This window comes from Calidris pugnax, unplaced genomic scaffold, assembly GCF_001431845.1.
Source record: "Calidris pugnax isolate Ruff unplaced genomic scaffold, ASM143184v1 scaffold349, whole genome shotgun sequence".
Classification (NCBI taxonomy): domain Eukaryota; kingdom Metazoa; phylum Chordata; class Aves; order Charadriiformes; family Scolopacidae; genus Calidris; species Calidris pugnax.
The window spans coordinates 2197377-2215949 of record NW_015091088.1 but is presented as its reverse complement, the minus strand read 5'-3'; the positions used below and the strand labels follow the sequence as shown (position 1 = coordinate 2215949).

Here is an 18573-nt window from a genome sequence, read left to right as displayed (position 1 = left end):
ATCCTCTGTATACCCTTCCAGTATCGGGGTAGGCAGATTAAATGAAAACAAAGTGAGATATCACAAGCGTTGCGCAGACTCCAACCAACTCAAAAGGATCACCATCTCTGGCTTTGCAGAAAAATGGAACAGTAAATAAAAACTAGATTCCTTCATTTGCGATTTATACAGCAGCTTTCCACAAGTAGCTGCCTTAGTTGCTCTGGGGGAGACTCGAGTCGAGACAACAAAAGCATTGAACATTCTTCAATTCCCACAGTAAAAAGCCCAGCATTATGGATATACCACGTGCTGGCCTTTCAGTTCCAACTGTGGAAATTGAATGGCAGTACTTCAGAAGTTACAGAAATACTTTAATAAAAGTAAGAACTATTACGTGCAAAGAAAAAAACCACAAGAACTAGGGAGCTTTCAGCTACCAACAAAAGGAACTTAAAATGTCTTTGGTTTTGACAGACTCCTGTTTGTGACAATGTTTCTTGTTACACAGAAATTACAAGTGAAATTCACAAGTTAGATTTATTTTTTCTTTTCATAAAGAATGATTTGAATTACACCTTTTTCTTTCTAAGCTTGATCATAAGATCTACAAGGAAAGACATCAGGTACGAACAGATTCTTGGACATGCTTTTCTTCATCTTCTGCATGCTTCTCTTCATCTTCTGCATGCTTGTCTTCATCTTTTTCTTCTACTTTCTCCACCTGAGGCAAAAGTCCATCAAGGTTCAATAGCAAACCTTCACTGGTTGAAGATCTAATAACCAACTTCTGCACAAAAGGACCTAGAAAACAAAGACCACCACTAATTAGGTCGCTCTACCATTTTTTGTAGTACTAATCCATACTATGTCAAACATGTGATCGGAATCAGAATTACACGTGTAGACAGATCCCTTCAGAGAGTTTTACACCCACCCTGGCAGACTGGGTTCAAAATGCAATTCCCACTCCGGCACTGTAAAAGGTACTAACTTGATGACTACCTTATTCCTTCGGTACCTCACCAGCAGTTGACATCTCTGGTGCCCCTGGGCCTTAGAACGTACAAGTAAAGCTTCACACACACTCCAAAAAATGAAATACAGGTGAACTCACTTGGCTAAGTGATCTTGACTGGCAAGATATGGAGTTTGTTTATCACTCAAATATTCCTACATGACTCAGGGCACAAAAGAAACGATTGCTAATTCAGGATTCCACCATGAAATGCTGAGGGAACACTTTGAGAAGAACTACAGAAATAGACAGATTTCTTTATGGAAGATTAAATCAATCTACATTATACTCTGAGAACATTTGCCTGGTGGTATTTTTAGTCTTGCATTAGATCAAGTGACTTGCAGAGGAATGGCATTTTAGCAATAACTACGCAGCTGCATGAAGACATGCTATTACATATGGAAAGTCTGAAAGGAATTAGAGAACAGGTATCATTAAGTAGCTGCTCCAAGTTATTGACAGTTAGCAAGGATATGTAGACTCCATCATTGAAAAGATATGTTAATTATCAAGTTTGCTTCCTACAAACTAAAAATATTTTTAATTAAACCAGTAAAAGACCCACCACAAGAATCAAGCTTGATACTGCAAAATCAATAGAAACGCTAAGACCAGAAGAGGTTACCCTTACTTAAAGTAGGTTGGTGTAGTTCACATATAAACTCATTAAGGACAGAAATACCATCACTTTCTCCCATTTACTCATATTTCAAGTCAACCAACCCCTTATACTTTTTATTTGGGCTGAAACGCTTCCAAGGGCACATGTCTTTGGCTTTTTGTGGTCTGTTCTCTGTACAGTTGTTACTGTTAATAGTATCACTGGAAGAGATGCAAGATTATTCTTTTTGCAGACATTAAGCCATTATTAATATAAAAAGTTGTTGTCTTAACTTAAACAAGGCTATTCTTCCATAAAATTATGTTTTATGAACACCATTTATTTTGATTTATGAATCACCATTTCCACACCAGCTAAGCAGATGACATTTGTTTTAAGTTTATTTCATTATGACAACGAGCAGATAGAGCATTAGTTGTTCACATTCCATAAGCAGAACCCACGGGACCAACACACAGAATTCACACCTTTACTCCTTCGTAACCTGATCCTTTCACTAAGTAATAGTAATAATCAAAAAGATCAGCAGCTTTTTGCTTCCAGCAGCCGCAATTTTAAAAACGCTTCGATTATAGAAAAGAAAATGGTGGTATACCTTCAAACAGGGTAGTTAACATCAGTCTAGGTGTTAACTGAAGCACAGGTTTTACCTAAGGCAACTGCAGGTGGATTCTGGGTTCAGAGTTTTTGCATTGAGCCACAACAACATCATGTCAGTGGGTTAAAACCAATGCACACAGATGCTTAAGACCCCCATTTCTCATACAAATTTCCTTGTATGGCTTTTATCCAGTTAAGCATTAAGCTTGCAACCTTAGTTTTGCATATCATCTCACTTCTTCCCTCAAGCAGACACTTAGGTAGTGCTGCAGTGCAATAAGAGTTCACATAAGCGAGAGCAGATACTATTCATGCCCTTACAGTCTGTCAAGGCCCTAGGTCTTGCTGCCTGACAGCTCTCTCCTCCTGTCCCAAGGCAGACAAAGCAGCGAGGTAATTTAATGACAATCCGGTAAAGAATACTCATTTCTTAATTTTGTTTGCTGTAACTTCAACTACCACATTAGAAGAACAACTACTTACCGTAAGTCGATGGCTTGAATGTGCAGATATCATTGATAACTGCTTTCAGATTGGCAACTATCTGCTCAGTAGGCATATCCAGCTGAAAAAGGATAATGCGAAGTTAGCCATGGTGATACTTAAAGCCTAGATTAATACATCTGAAAGCACTGGGTATACACTTGTTCTACATTTGGACAGATTTTGTTTCTCTGTGTTCCCTGTTAAGGAGCTACAAATCCCATTAACAGCCTTATCCAAATGACTCGGAGAAAAAAAGAAAGTATTTTATACATGGTTATACGCTCATCATTATTCTCCATATTTCTACTAATGACATTAAATTCCTACAGCTCTGTAACAACATGTAACTTTAAAAAGGTAAAAAAAATCTTAAAAATAAATATATATGTACGAGGGTTTTTTCAAAAATCATACTAAAATAAAGTAGTTGAGGAAAGAAGCTTCAAGAAGTTTAAAGACCACAAAAATCAATCAAATAACCACAAGCACCTAAAATTGAAGGTATTAAGAACTTTAGCAGAACCAAATTAATAATTTTAAAAAGATAAAGTTTTTCCCTTTTTCTTTCCCATTTTAACATATCACATGGAATACTACTTTTCACGTAAAGTACATGGAAGCACTGAGCTCTAAACATACACTGTTCTGTATCTACTATTTGTACACATCCTGGTTCCTATCCATGGCATTTTTGACCTTTGAACAAAAACTGTGCACTGATGGCTCCTTATTCTGCCTAATGTCCTCATTGAACAGAGCACTCAAGTACACCTTACCTCAGACATATACACCATCCTCACTGGACCAGCCAACTTGGAAGTAAACATTGTTGCCAAAACATTAATACTTCCATCTTCCCTCATATACCAATCACCTTTAAACCACGACTGCCATTCATCTCATCAGGATTCTCTTCAAGAACGTGCAAATCATGATGAAGAGACGCACCAACCTGAAACCTCCCAGGTAAAAGCCAGGACTGACCAATCTCTCAGCTCCTGGAGAGCTCAACACACATTTCTCAGACTTACTGTTCAGCTGCTATAATGCCCTACTATGCTTTATTTAATTTGCTGTCTGGTCTCACCCACACCATCCATATAACTTCATCTGGATGAAAAATCAAGTTATTTTTCTAGAGGTTTCAGCTACAGATTAAGAAAAAAAATAGCATTTATTCTCACAGAATTAAGTCCATTTCATGAGAGCATACAGGCAACACTGGGGTCCCTTCTTTCTCTTCACCACCTACCAATGTAGTATAAGCATATTTTATTAATATCTCGCTCATATGTAAATGCATGCATTACTTTGCAATAGAAATCCTGTTATACTTGACTACTCTCTTGCTAGATCTGGTCCATCAATCTCTCCTTTTGCTCTTCTGGCAGAACTTACAATCCAAATGCAGTTCCTCTGTTACCCAGGCCAGAACAAATTTGTCTTTATCATTGTTATGCTGATTGCAACGTGCTTAATCGTTCATAAATTAACAGATGTAAAAATATGTTTGCTAATGCTGAGCATTTCACTTTACTGACAGATTCACCACGCTGCACCAAATTAAAAATAAAGGAATACTCAGAACCATTTAAACAAAACAACTCATCGGTAATAACTAATTAGAAACTATACTTCAAATGCAGGTTCGAATAGCGCTTGCTTCCAAACCTTATACCAAGTTCAGGTCTTAAGCAAACCTTGAATTGTACATTTGCAGTGAGCTACTTGGCATTCAGCACCTGTAACAGAGTCTAGAAGCATTCATGAAAGACAGAATTTGCAAGTTGCTCTAAACAAGTTACACATAAGGATTCAGAAGTACAACACATTATGAGAACAAGAACACATTATGAGACAAGACCCATCTCCAAATACAAAGACATTAGTTAATATTCTGTATTTGTTAAGACAGGAAAATAGGACAGAGCGACTTGCATGCAGTCAGACAACATGACACATCCCAAGAGATCAAATACCATCATTTACTTGAGATGCTGACAGCTCCATAATGAAGACAGGTAATGCTCAGAGGGTTCCAAGTATATAAAAAATAGCTTCCACATCCAACTAAATATTCCAGCTTCCAAATAAATATTCCACAGTAAATCCTTGTGTACAAACTGTGTACCAGCACATAGGTATTTAGTTTAATTCAGACCTTCGCCAAATTGACAAAAGTACTCTGGACCAGATCTTCAAGGCTGTGCAAACTACTCTGTTCAGATCGATTGCAGTGAGAGCTAAATATCCTTCCTGAAGAATAACCATGCCTGCAGAGGGAGCAGCTATAAATCAATTTCTAATTCACAAATACAACCTAACAAAGTGCCTTTGAAAATGACAGTATATACTACAATCAGAACACAGAAATGAATCATTACCTATTTGATCATCTAAAGTTTAGGACACTTCTCTCTAGAGCAGCACAAGGTGCTGTAAAAAGATTCAGGCAAGTTATTAATTCTTTTTTTTAATTTTTATTAACGACATATGTTATATTTGTCTTTAAAGGAGTCTCCCACTAACTCTTTCCTAATGGTAAATTGCCTATTAATATTTAGCATTGCACAAGTTTCAGCAAAACAGATCATGTTTAAAGCTTGTTTCCTAAAGTCTCAATGCTTCGCATCCTCTAGGAGGACCTTTACAAGACTGCAACTGGCTAAATACGCAAGAACATGAAGAACTAACTGGCTAAATATGGAGAACAAAAAGATGTCCTACTGTTAAAATACTAGCTTTAACCACGGAACTGCTTTTCTAAACCATATTTAGAGAATTGTATCAAGAGATCATTGAGAGCACTGAAACTGTACTGCAGACTTAACTAATCCAGGCAGTTTGAATATAACACACATGTAGGGAATGGCAGTCGTGGCAGGGCAGAAACACTTGGTAGGAGATGAGAAATGACTAACACAAAACAATTAACACTCTGCAAAATAAGATTATTGCCAGCTATTTAACTCAATCCTTTAAGAATCGGACGGGGGGAAAACAAAGCCATATACTAGCCAGTAAAAGAACCCACAAGTAGACACAGCAAAGCTGTTCTACATAGTAGAAGTAGTATGGAGTGTGCACACCACATGTGACAAAGTAGGTTATGCAAAGAAAGGAACCCAGCATTTCAGATGAATATTCCATTTCAAGAGCAGAAACAACCTACCTATCCCCCCCACAGAGCAAGACAGCATAGTCCTGCAGATGCAAAGGTTATAGAGGCAGAGACTAATTCATCTTCTACACCACAGCAGACAAAATATCCTGTTCCTGGGTACAGGGGAAAGATGTGATTTGAGACATGTATGATTACTACATAAGATACTTAACGGTCTGGGAACCAGAAAATAAAAGATGACAAATAAAATGAAGTAAAGTCCAGTACATATCATCTATACATCAAAAAAAGAAAGACCAAGCAACAGAAAATTAGTGGAATCAAACTAAGAACCAAAGACAAACTAGGAAGAATAGAAAACCCATAGAGACCCAGAACTTCAGGTTTGGCTTCCTCAACAGCAAGATCTAGAATTCCAACTATCCACAAAAAAAAAAAAGATATTTATGTTTCAGCTAAATGCAAACCAAGAAATGAGCGAATGATAACAGACATGAGTTCGTAGCTCTGTTTTCCAAGCACGTACCTTTTATTTCCTCATGCAGTTTATTAATACATTTTGCCTTTGTCACCTATTTTACCTTTTGCAATGGTGAGTCATTTCTGGTGCACAATAAACTGCCAAGCAATTACCAATGGTAATTTGACCAGCATCCTATAACAATACACAACTTCTGCATCATTATAACATAACCAGGTTGTTTCTTAATTTCAACACAAAACACTTGACTCTACTGAACTCTAAGAACTTGATTTCAAATGCCTCTACACAAAATGGTAACTACACATATTTTAAAAAACAGGTTTAGAGCTCTTCCTAACAAGATTTATTTTGCTTTGCTGCAGCATAATGCAACTCCACTTGGCCATTATTCTGGGACATCAAGCATCTTTCATTACACAGCAAGGGCAGAAACTCACATCTCTGCTTTCAGCAACAAAAAGAAAGCCTCTGAATCACAGTTAAGTGTTGACAAACGCGGCAGAACAACATTTCTGCACCATTTGCAGAGACATCTGGAGGACTGACGGTATCAGTAAGAGAAGAGTGCTGATGTATTTTGTCTTGCCTTGCTTTCACACATTTCTGCTCAGTTATGAGCCTTCCTGAGGTGGTCAGAATAAGGGAAAAAACAGAGTTCTGTGTAAGAGCCTATAATAATAGAGACCACACAGTGAGCATTTTCTTATCCTGGGACTCAATGTAGATGCATTTCTGAGGTAGTAGCCCTGGGCAGTGTGCAGGAAAGAAAAAAAGAATGTAGGCATAAAAACACCCTTATTGAGGCTGTTGAAAAGGATTATTTCCTATTCCTAGTTTAACTTGCTACGACTTTTTTCACATCCTTAGTCCTGTTTTGTTCCAAAGTCAAGCCTTTTGCCAGTATGAGATTATTATAAAGTCTTTGTTCAGGTACAGTCCAGCACACACCCTCAGGATCTACACACCTTCAACTCCAAGGTATATAATTTAGGGCTGAATATCTCTCTCATCCTGGATTTGTCAATAGTTGGAATAATTTAGAAATAGCACTGCAAAATGGCAAGCCTTTCCATGTGATCTCTTGAATAGAAAACAGCTCAAACAGGTAACAAAAGACAACTGTTACCACCTGTGCTTTTCACATCATTCCCCCCATCTCCCAATGAACATATTTCATATTTCAACTCTCAACCATTCAAAATGGCTAGAGTTAACAGTTTTACCTCAACTCCAGGATTTCCTTCCCCCCCTTTAAGGAGTTCAAAGCTAAGGATCCCTTAGGGGTTTGGTTTGGTTTTTCCTCCTTTTTCAAGGGACATTGACATTTCAGGCCTTCAATCCCATTAACACCCAAGGGAGGTAGATGCTACTTCTAGTGCAAACTCTAATTTCCGTTTCTTGCCTCAACTCTCCCTTCCACACACCTGTACGTTCTGGTTACCATGCTGGAGAGATCCCTGGTTCAGTACACATCCCTCCATACTTCTAACCCTGTGAATAAAACACTGCTCGTAAACATATCCCTTCCCAGAAAATACGTCCTTCTGAGAAACCTTGAAGTCTCACCTCCTGAAATCATCTTACTCTTTTCCACAGAGGAATCATTTCACAGGCAGCTCTCTGCACAGATACAAGGATACACTAGAAAATGCTTCCTGGTGTCACTTCTGGACTCTGATTTTTCTGAAGACAACTCTGACTTGGGAAAAAGAAAATTTTGTAGCAATCAACAGCACCCTGTCTGGACTCAAGACATTGTCAAAACCCTCAAAAAATTACTCTAAGCTGCCCTCTGAAGACAGCTTGATTCTAAAGGAAATATCCCAAGTGTACTCATTTGTCTCCTTTCCACTTCAAGCTCCATGTCTGAAAAGAATATTTCACGTTCTCAGTTTCACAACTTCAGATCTACTAATTAAACTTAACTGCTGCTAACTTCTGGGCTTTTCAAAGACATCTAAATTGCTACTAAGAAAACACTACTGCAGAGTTATGTGGGAGTGCAGCGTTACATCAAGCCACTGGCCATAATTGAACTAACAGGCAACATGAGACAACAGCACTGAAGGGAAAACATCTCTTTGAGAAACACCAGCTTGGCAGACTCCCAGAATCATCTACGCTACTGTGTGGAATACAGCAATAGATCTTCATGCTTCTGTGTAATTCATAAATTATTATTTTCTCACTGACAAGATTTAAATTTAAAAAGCTCTTGATTTAGTGGTGAACAGATATGCATAACTATTCAAGGCTCTCACAGCCTCGCCTGCACTCGATTTCCTTCCAGCGCTGCTGCGCAAACAGTAAGAAAACTAGATCAGGTAAAGGATAGTAGCTAGAGAGGGTGGAAATGTTTTACACAAGCCATAACCACTGAGTCATCCCACTGCACACAACTCAGTACATACCAGCGTGACAGAGCATGTCACACACCACGTGCAGTGTCAGTCAGAGTCCCCTCTGCCATGTAGCTGACAGAAACTTCGCACATATGAGCTCCTTCTGCAAGCAAACCCTCATCGTGCTGTTTCTGATCCAGGATGAAGAGTTCATTCACGAGAACCTATTGTTTACTTGTACAGAGTGACATCTCTGGCTGCACCACATCTTCTGAAGTGCCATGAAACTGCAGGGCTGAGCTGCCTAAACACAGAACCTAAGGTCGTCTGTGACACCAACATCTTACATCACTAGCAGGACACGGTTTTAACTTCAGAAACTCTAGCCACAGCTGTGCAAAGCAGAACCAACTGCAATTGCACTGAATACTGTCAAGACAGAGTTCTTCGTTCACCTTTATTAAAAACATGACTTTTCTTTTTTACTAAGCAAAAACAAACTTTACAGTAAGTTTAATTTGCAGCTATTTTTAGCCTGATCTACAGTATTAAATGATGAAAGTTTAAGCAAGCCAAAGCAAAAATTAAAGAATTCAGTCACAATACTTGATACCAAGACCGATCTATGGTTTTGAGGCATTTCACACAGTCCATTAAGCTTACAAAGAGCTAAAGGTAATTTCTACCAGTATCAAAGTGTAATATATAACACACTTGAGCAGAATAGCCCCAAGAACTTCAGCTTTAAGTATCATATAAATAAGCAAGCCCGCAAAATTCACATGTACAACTCAGAGCAGTTACATAGAATTAATAAACTTGCTTATCTCTGACAGAGCCACACAAAACTTCAGGGATGAGATATCTTGTACACTTCCCTTCTATAGCAGTTATCAGTTAAACTAAAAATTAGGCAGGATTGCAAAAAACAAAACCCACACTTTGGAGCAGAGAAAATAAATAAATAACAGAAAACATTAAGGAAAACATATTAATAGCCTGGAAAAAAAAAAAGATAAAAAATTCTCTTATAAAACCCAATTTCTTATATGACAGCAAAGCACATGTTAATTTTATATTTCAGGTGTAACGCAAACAGTTTTTGCTTTTTGCTCTGGTCCAGAACTAAAGTTATCAGAATTAAATGAGTCTTTCTTTATTAAAGCAAACACTTTTTGATCCACCTGTGTATATTGACCACAGACTTAAAACAAATAAGCTTTATTTTACTGACAGAAGAGTACTGGTGAAGGCAGGAGGAAAGGGAAGCCTATGTTAAGATGTCAACCCACAAGGAAATTACTAGAAACAGTATGTTTTTCATCCTATTTTGTTCATTATTACAATTCTTTGCCAATATAGTGGTGAAGATAGATCCCACTCTTGGCATTCTTAACTTAGCATCAGGTCTGCCTTGCTCTCAGTTTTAGCAGAGCCATCTTCTATGATCACACATTAACAACATACATGGCATCAGCTTCTGCATCAGCTCAACGTGTCACATAACAAAGAGTTCCATTTACTTCACAGATCAGTTAAAGAACATGGTTAAAAAATCTTGGGAACACACAAACGAAAAACATGGTTTTCCCCCTCTTTTAATACTAACTTCAGTTCTGCTTGGTAGAGAAAAGTTAAGAACTCTATGTACAACTTACTCGTGCTATTCTTGTCTTGATTACACGCTCGTCTTGTACCGCGTACTCAAGACCTTCTCTGAAGAGTTGCAGCATTTTGGGAATATCACTGCCCATCGAATCTAATTTTTAAAAAAAGACAAAAAAAAGTTGTCCAAGTAATGCTTATTAGAGCGCCTAAGTATGAATTCTCTCTTTATTTAAATCAATCTTTCAATTAAGGCACTTAAAGTCCAATCAAAAATGCAGTTTCATGGACAACACTATGGTGTCCTCACATAAACAATGTAAATTGTTTGTATCTTCCCTCCTTCCTCATTAATCAGCAGACACAAATAGCTAATATAACAGGAAATATAAAGGCTTCACCTCACCTTACATACACCTGTTTATGTGTATGTAAAACAAAGCTTTATTTCCTAATGCTATTAAAACAACTTCAAAGACCAAACCCTACACAGTTAAGTTTAGAAGCAGCCCCAAGACTTCCTTGAAAACGAAGTCTGCAACTACGTAACAGCAAAAGTTACACACCACCAGAAACACACTGGCACAATCCAGCCATTCCCAAAAATCAAGACAGCTGTTTCTTGTCTCACATTTGACAGATTCATACCATCACTCAGTTGTTTCAAATAGAAGCGTTACTTCTCCTACACATTTTTTGATGGCACCAAGTTCATAATGGCATAATATAGCTACCACTTGTTCCAAAAAGTATCTGGAGTATTCTCCTTTGCAATGTTTTGGACAGGTTAATAGGTTTGTCTCAAATGTTTAGGAGCCTAAAAACACTGCCTGCCACTGCAAAACATTAAGACAGCTGAAGCTGGGTAGTAAGAGATATGGTTCAAGACTCAGTGATTTCACAGAGCTGGCACAGGCTGTATGGTTGAAAAATAGGCCTTTTTGTTTTTCCTATTTGAAATAGACCCCTGACATACAGCTAAAATAAAGTTAGCAAGGGAGGATAAAAGCATTGAGAGACTGATGTCTCCATTGCTGAGTAGTAAAGAACAGGCAGAAGGAGCAGTAGCAGTCATGAAGCTAGGATCCAGACAAATGCACAACAGTTCAATAAAACAATCTCAGTGAATATGGATTTTTTTCCAAGTTGTTTCTATTTTCCTGCATAACTTCACAATACTCTTACAGTTCATCAGGACAAAGAAGCATAGGGGCAACTAATTGGTGAATTTACCTATATTCTAATCCCACACTTGCCCGTTGCAGGAGAAAAGCACAGTTCTGGATTCCTAAAACTACTCTTATCTAAGACAAAACAAGTGGTTCAGTCACAGTCTAATACTCAATGTAATTATACATTATCGTCAAAAAAGTTTCAATGTCACCTCTAGAGTTAAATCTTGTTCAGTACTTGAGATGTATAAGAAAGAATCGATTCTTACGTCTTTTTGTGCTTGGATATTTTCGTCTTAGTTTGTTCCTTAGTGGTATTAACTTAGGCATTATTGCAGGAACAGCCACATAGAAGTCCACTTGGATTTCATCTTCCAAAATCTGCAACAAAAACAATTAAATGTATTTAATAATAATAATAAATTACCTCAATACACAAGCATGTCCAGGCACATAAACCCGTCTCTCACTCTTCATATTGGTTGCTAACTTGAAGCTAGAGTTTACTGGATGTGAAGTTTCTCGCTTTCCCCCCTCAGTCACTGTTCAAGTTCAGATATTTATATGATTCTTTAAAAAAAATATTAAATAAATACCCATTTGATTAATTCAACTCCTCCCACCACAGCAGCTCCATTCTCTCGAGCTATTTCAGCTTCTTGCTCATTCTGTTGAAAGACAAAAAAAAAAAAAAACAAATTTAGTAACATCTGTACTACTAATTAGTCTGTATCAACAGCACTGGATAGGTGATTTATCTTGGACAACTGGGTATAAGAACAGACTATTTACAGGTTAAGAACAAAAGAATGGTTTAAGACAATAAATATAGCGATTTAATATAGGAGCAGCAACTCCACTCCAGGTGCCAGTAGGAAGCAATAGTCAAGTCTTTAGTCAGCTTCTACTGGCGAAAGAGAAAAGCCCATCCCATTTGCTGAGGAGATCTATAAAAGCCCTGTCTCTCCCACCTCCATCCCTTGGATACTACAACAAACCATCCACTGGATGGAGCCAACATCTTACTCTAAGCTTAGAGAAAAGCACAGAACATGCTACTAAAAATCACTGTAAAATAAGGCTATTCAACTTCTGAAAGTGCTATTAAACTTTGGCTTCAAGGAGCATTTAGAAGTCAACCCCATCTGTCCTCTGCGAGGTTTCGCTTTTAATAGTCTGAAATATAGAAAGGTACAAGGCATCAGTTTTTTAAAAACTTTTGGTCAAGCTTTTGAGACAAGCAAACATTTAGGACTCAAAGCTGGAATCAGCTTTTCCTCACAAGAATAAATTGAATAGCTCCACACTTCCATCCAAAGCACTAGCAAGTGTTTCAGTCACTCAACCTTGTTCCACATATACATGTTCACAGGGCACAGGATTCTCTTATCCCACATGAATTTGAGTGGAGAAAGAAGGTTGTGAGACAGAGCACCAAAGAACCTGGCACATTGAGATCTTTTGTCAGCCCTCTGTTCTGTAGGAGGATTCTCACCTTGTAACTTCAGTAGAGAATTTTACAAAAATTAAGCCCAAAGGGTAGTCAACTAAATCTGTGACAGTTTTCTAGGATAGTCTCGTACAGATATATGTAGGTCTACTCTGTTAGAATGATCAACTGGCAAAGGACAGCAGCAGAGGCTGAAGTTTGTCTCATGCAGATGCTACAACTGCTCTACACACTATTTCACATTAGCGAACTCCTAGGAGGGCAGACAAAGGGTATGGGGCAGAGGGCTGTCGTTTAGGGTTTTTGAGGAGAAGTTACTTTCCTCTCCTCCCCCAAAGGTATCCTATTACAGCACAAGTTACTGTGAATAACACCTGCTTCCAATCTGCGCTGCCTACTAAGGTTTAAGACAGCAAGGTTACACACGGTTGCTACACTGTATCATCTCCCTCTACTATAAAAAGGAGACAAAGGTTTTACTCTACATTTGCTCTGTATTTAGTCCTCTTTTCCTTTGTCACATCTATGCAGATGTTTACTCCCTAAGTGCATTTCCAGAATACACGTAAAGCTACCAAGATGAAGGAAATCTTGTAAGATGCTTGTTTATACATTAAGATGCTGCTGAAGACAAATCCTTGACAAACAAGAGTTCTAGTAAAACATTTGCAGAGTTTTTAAAAGGTATAGTACTTGCATGGGAACTGTTGTAAGAGCATACATAACATGCATAAACCAAGAAATTCAGGCTTACCTCTGTGAAAACCAAGACCTTATTCATTTCATCTGTAAAGCGATATGGAAGAAGAACACTGCTTGCAAATGGATCCACTTTTTTCTATTAAGAAAGAAAAATATTAAAACAAACAAAAAAAAGAAATCAGGACTAAAGAGCAAGTTATACAATTACATAGAATTGGTGCCCTAAATAGCAATCTTACCCACACTTTCCTTGCATAGAGATCACAACAAACAGGCATAAGGCATAAGTTTTGATTCCCTTTTTACGTCTGGTATATACTCAAAATTAAGAGACATGAATTGACTATGCTGCAGTTCGCCCAAGAGAAAGGGGCTGGAATCAGCAGCTCCAGTGTAGGATTGTTACCAGGCTCAGCTGCAGTCAGTAACAAACTGTGCTGTAGTTGCAGCTAAGTGATGCTTCTGATGCAACAGCCAATGGAAAGCTTCCGCAAGGAATATGTCTCTCACCAAGCCTTAAAAATACCCCATAGTATCCAAAAGCAGGAGCTCTTGAACTTACTTTCTAGCTCTAAGTGATCCCTGGTATGCCAAAGTGATATTTAGTTACACATGCAAAGAAAACAAACTCTAAAGTGGCCTGTCTTCTCCTTATGGGTGAAGCAGAAGGAATTTGAGGGAAAGACTGAGCTGGGCTAAACACCTTTAAATCAAAAACATCATAGACAAACAAGAGATAGCATAATTTCACAGAACATTATTAAAAACAAACAAATCAAAACAAGGTGAAAAACCAAAGCAGAAAGAAGCTTGTCTTCACAATTCTCCCAGTAACAATCATCTCAGAACACGCACGTGGTTTTGGTAACACATCTTTAAGTGGAAAGTCTGAAGAGATGTAAAGCTTAGTTTGATCAGTTCTGTCCAGATATGAATTTTAGTCACATAATAACTTATTTTCAAAACTCTTGATGGTGCTATCTTCACCTCAAATGCATGAGGGATGTTTAATGGTTATACGTATAAAAGGTATGAAACCACATGCAAAAGCACACATCATTCTGACAATCAGAGAAGCTGCAAGAGGCAGTTAAGAAGGCTGACAGCAGCATCTGCTCTGTACTTAAAACACAGTCTTCCCACATTAAAAACAAAAAAGTATCAAAATCTGTATAGGCTTCCAACCTACCTTCTTCTGTAGTGCCATATCTAGGAATACGTTAATATAGACATACTGTTTGGGGTAAGTAAAGTCCAGTTCCTGAAACTTCTTTAGCATACCCACAGCCTCTTCCACATCATAGGATGGTCGCTCATAATACCACGTCAAGTATACATCATCCACAGGCTTGCTCATCAGCGGCCTCCTTGTTACTTGTTTCTTTTTTGATTCTTCTTGCTTGGTCTTTCGTGAACCTTTTTTTGCAGTTCTAGGACAAGCCAAAAATATTGTTAGATTATCAACTGAAAAGTCTGGCACATGTTCCAAAAGAAAAAAGTAAATATTGTCATGTGTTACTTACTAAGTAACAATTAGTTAACAAGCAATGTTCTACACAAAGACGAATGGCATCCCTAGATTCACCCCAGTTACTTATTTCAGATGGCCAATACAGAAATCAAATGTTCAGAAATCAAAAGCTCTGAGGGCAATTAAGCTCCTCAAACAACATAGCCACATTTATGCAGCATGGAACCAAGTTAATGATCTCCTACTGTATCAAAGCAAAACCAATTTAAGTTAACACACTTTTGCAGGTCTTTCCTGGGCTGGCAGTGGCACTGTCTCCAAGCTACTTCTAAATATAAGCAAATCCCACACACCTTCCTGATAGTCAGGAGTCACACCTGCAGAGTTTTTCTTCTTATTATAGTGGATTGTGGCAGTCTCACCTTTCAAAAAAGGTTTCTCCTCCCTTTCCTGTATCATTTTGCACACGTTTAACAAACACTTGCCCCAATCCTTATTCTCCTACCTATTTTCAAAGGCTCTCAAATTAAGGAGAAAAAAAAGATAATTAAAGTAACAGCTAGATACTCCATTCCTGTTAACTATGGTGAAAGAGTCTGAAACAATTCAGAACACTTGGTGTACAGCACACCTCACTGTTCCGCGTGCACAGAGGTCAGTTTTACTTCTGCCACTTACAATATTAAAGAGGTGACAAATTAAACAATAGAGAGTAACCAGAAGCAAACAGAAACTGTTTGAAACTGTGTCCATAAGCTCACCAGTTTTGAGTTTTACAGTACTCCTTAAGATACCCTCTAAAAGCACACATCAGAAATATCACATAAATCCTTTCACATAACTGTTACATTCGTTATTCCAAGAGTAAGAGAAAACACTCCCTACAAGTCCAGCTTAGATGCTTTCTCTACAGGCTGTTTCTCTGGGAGCTAGCAGCTTGCAGGATGCCACCAAAACCAGCTGAACTGAAAAAGTAACACTGCAGACACTGAAAACAGCACACACACACACACACACCCTGCCACCACCAAGACACCCTGACATTGGAAACACCCGACGGCCCAGAGAGCTGCTCCGGAGGGAAGCAAAGGAACTCACTTGGCTGCCGCAGCATAGGGACGGGCAGGCGGCGCGGCGCTCACCACAGCGGGGGCGGTAGCGGCAGCCAGACGCTGGTCGAGCCCGGGGAAGACCCACCCGCGACGCGGGGCAAGCACTGCAAGGGAAAAGCAAACATCGCCTCAGACAGGCGCCGGGGCCTCCCGGCCTCACTCGCCTCCTTCCCGGGAGCCGCCCACCACCCCCGCCCGGACAGGTCCCACTGCCCCCCTGGGCCGCTCCCTGCCCCGCCGCCAAGGGAAAAGCCGCAGGTGAGAGAGACGGCGAAACCCATTCACCTCTCCACAGGCAGCGGCCAGCGGGCGCCGCCATCTTGGCGAGGCGCCGCGGTGCAGCGCGGGAAAGTTCCGGCGCCGGCAGGAAGAGCCGCGCTGGGTCCCCCCCTGCCGCCGTCCGTACACCCCCGTCACTGCCGGGCCCCGCCAGTCCCCCTGCCCGGCCAGCGTCCGGTGCCCTCTGAGGCCGGCACTGCCGGATTAAAAACCTCCAGCTCGGGTCTGAACCGGCCTGGAAGGCGTCCTCAGACAAAACTGGGCCCTCAGTGGGCTGGGCCTGCCGCAGAGAGACCCAACATGGCGGCCGGCGCCTTCTACGGGCGGACAGAGCCGCCTTCCCTCAGAAACCGGCCCCTTTCCGCCGGAAACAAACGTCAGCATGGGTTAGTGCTGGCCCTTTCGCTCTGAACGTATTTTGCTGCGAGTCCTGAGTAATTCACGAAAGAGATTTTCTGGCTGCCCTCACTCTTGTCCCCTTGCAAATGCATTGGGAAAAGATGCACCTGGTCTACAAACTTACCCGTGGAGCAGCGCCCGTGTGTGAGGGCTTTGTTTAACCAGGTCCTATGCTGTAAACTAGAACTCTTGAACTAGAATTGCTATTTTTAAACCAGGTGTCCGTGCATGTGTAAAAGAAGTCATAGCAACCGGTCCATGTTGGTCCAATGTAACTATGGTGTCCCAGGAAAGGATTGAGATGGAGAGGTGTGAGGGTGATGAGGAATAAACCACCCTGCTCAGTTAAAAAGTCTCAGTAAGGAGTGAAAATGCATGGATTTGGGGAAGAGGTTCTTTTCGGGTGGGCATTAGGCACATATGTCACCCATAGTGGTGGCAGACGTAACACAAGACTCACCCCCTGGCTCTCTAACCTGTGATCAGGTAACGACCTGCATCTTTTACAGCCTTCCTCCATGACTCCTCCGCCCCACTTTGAGCCTCCGGCTCGGACACAGGGTCGCTGCTCTGGATTTTGGCCCTGGGAGGGAAACAGGCTCAGGGTTAATGTGCACCCATTCCCCATGACTCCCCGGCTCTGAAGCCTGTTCCAAATCAAACCCCCTGGCTCTACCCCAGAGGCTCCTTCTGCACTTCCCGCTCTCAGAGCATAAAGGAGCTTTTTCAGTCCAGCACAAGTCCAGGCAGAAACCAAATTCGAATAGAAAGCTCCTGACCCTGATCTCATCCCACCCTGTGCCCCCCCCAGCCATCTGCTGCTCCCTCATACACCTCCCTGCACCTCTCCAGTACTTTTTTGGAAAAAAACCCCACCATTTTGCCACCTGGGCTGGACCACAGGTCAGCGCACACAGACCTACATCCCTCCCCACCCCTGGCTGCTGCTTTTATTTTATATTTCACCCCTCGTTCCTTCACGGTAGGCCCACGTTCCTTCTCATCAAAAGTGGAAACGGCCACCAAAAGGATTTTGGTGTGTTGGAGAGAAGGTGGGCCCTAGCGCTGGGGTGGCATTTACCTGTGCTTCCTTGCTCCAGCTGCCCAGAAGAGCACCCCCTGTCACACGGGGGGGCCGTATCACTGAAATTTGGGGTGCCAGAAAAAGATTCTCCAGAAAAAGATTCTCCGGAAAAAGGTGCTGCTGCCTGTGGAGAAACAAGCGAGACTGGGGCTGAAGAGGAGTCATCTGCACCCTCAAAGAGGAGGTCTGGCCCTGCAGCCCCCCGGCTTCACCGGTGATCAATTTCCTTCTCCCGCTCTGCCAAACGGGGGTGAGCAGCCCCCTACTCACTGCCTCGCCTCCATAATTTGGGGGGCAAGAAGTCTCCCCAAACCCGAGTCACGTCCCCCCGGGATGGGGGGGGGCTCCCTGTGACAACTGCCTCCTTGGCTCCCGCTCAGCAGAGCTGTCGCCAACAAAATCATGAGGTAAAAATGGGGTGTCTTCCCCTTCTTGGGCGTTTCGGGGACCTGCCGGTGTCGTCCCCGTCCCCCCCCCCGGCTCCTTGGTGTCCTCCCGGCCCGGTGGTGTCCCCCCCGAGGCCGGTGGCGCCTCGTTCCCCGCCCGGGGCAGGTGTTGACACCGGCTGCGGGCGGTGACAGGGCCCGGCATGTGCCCGAGGTCCCCCCCCGCCACGGCCCCGGCACCGCCCGCCTTCCTCC

General features: G+C 41.1%; 1 protein-coding gene across 1 annotated transcript in view; it reads right to left on the bottom strand.

The window, feature by feature from the left end:
- Window positions 1-409: 409 nt before the first annotated feature.
- MRPL1 (mitochondrial ribosomal protein L1) overlaps window positions 410-18573 on the bottom strand; it is an 18325-nt gene continuing 161 nt past the window's right edge. Inside the window, exons 2-11 of the mRNA XM_014957772.1 lie at window positions 17930-17967; window positions 17325-17431; window positions 16157-16274; window positions 14777-15017; window positions 13640-13723; window positions 12032-12103; window positions 11705-11816; window positions 10317-10417; window positions 2706-2787; window positions 410-783 (exon numbers count right to left, since the gene is read on the bottom strand). Coding sequence (XP_014813258.1) covers window positions 602-783; window positions 2706-2787; window positions 10317-10417; window positions 11705-11816; window positions 12032-12103; window positions 13640-13723; window positions 14777-15017; window positions 16157-16274; window positions 17325-17431; window positions 17930-17967 — 1137 coding nt within the window. The 3' untranslated portion in view covers window positions 410-601. The remainder of the gene's footprint in view (window positions 784-2705; window positions 2788-10316; window positions 10418-11704; window positions 11817-12031; window positions 12104-13639; window positions 13724-14776; window positions 15018-16156; window positions 16275-17324; window positions 17432-17929; window positions 17968-18573) is intronic.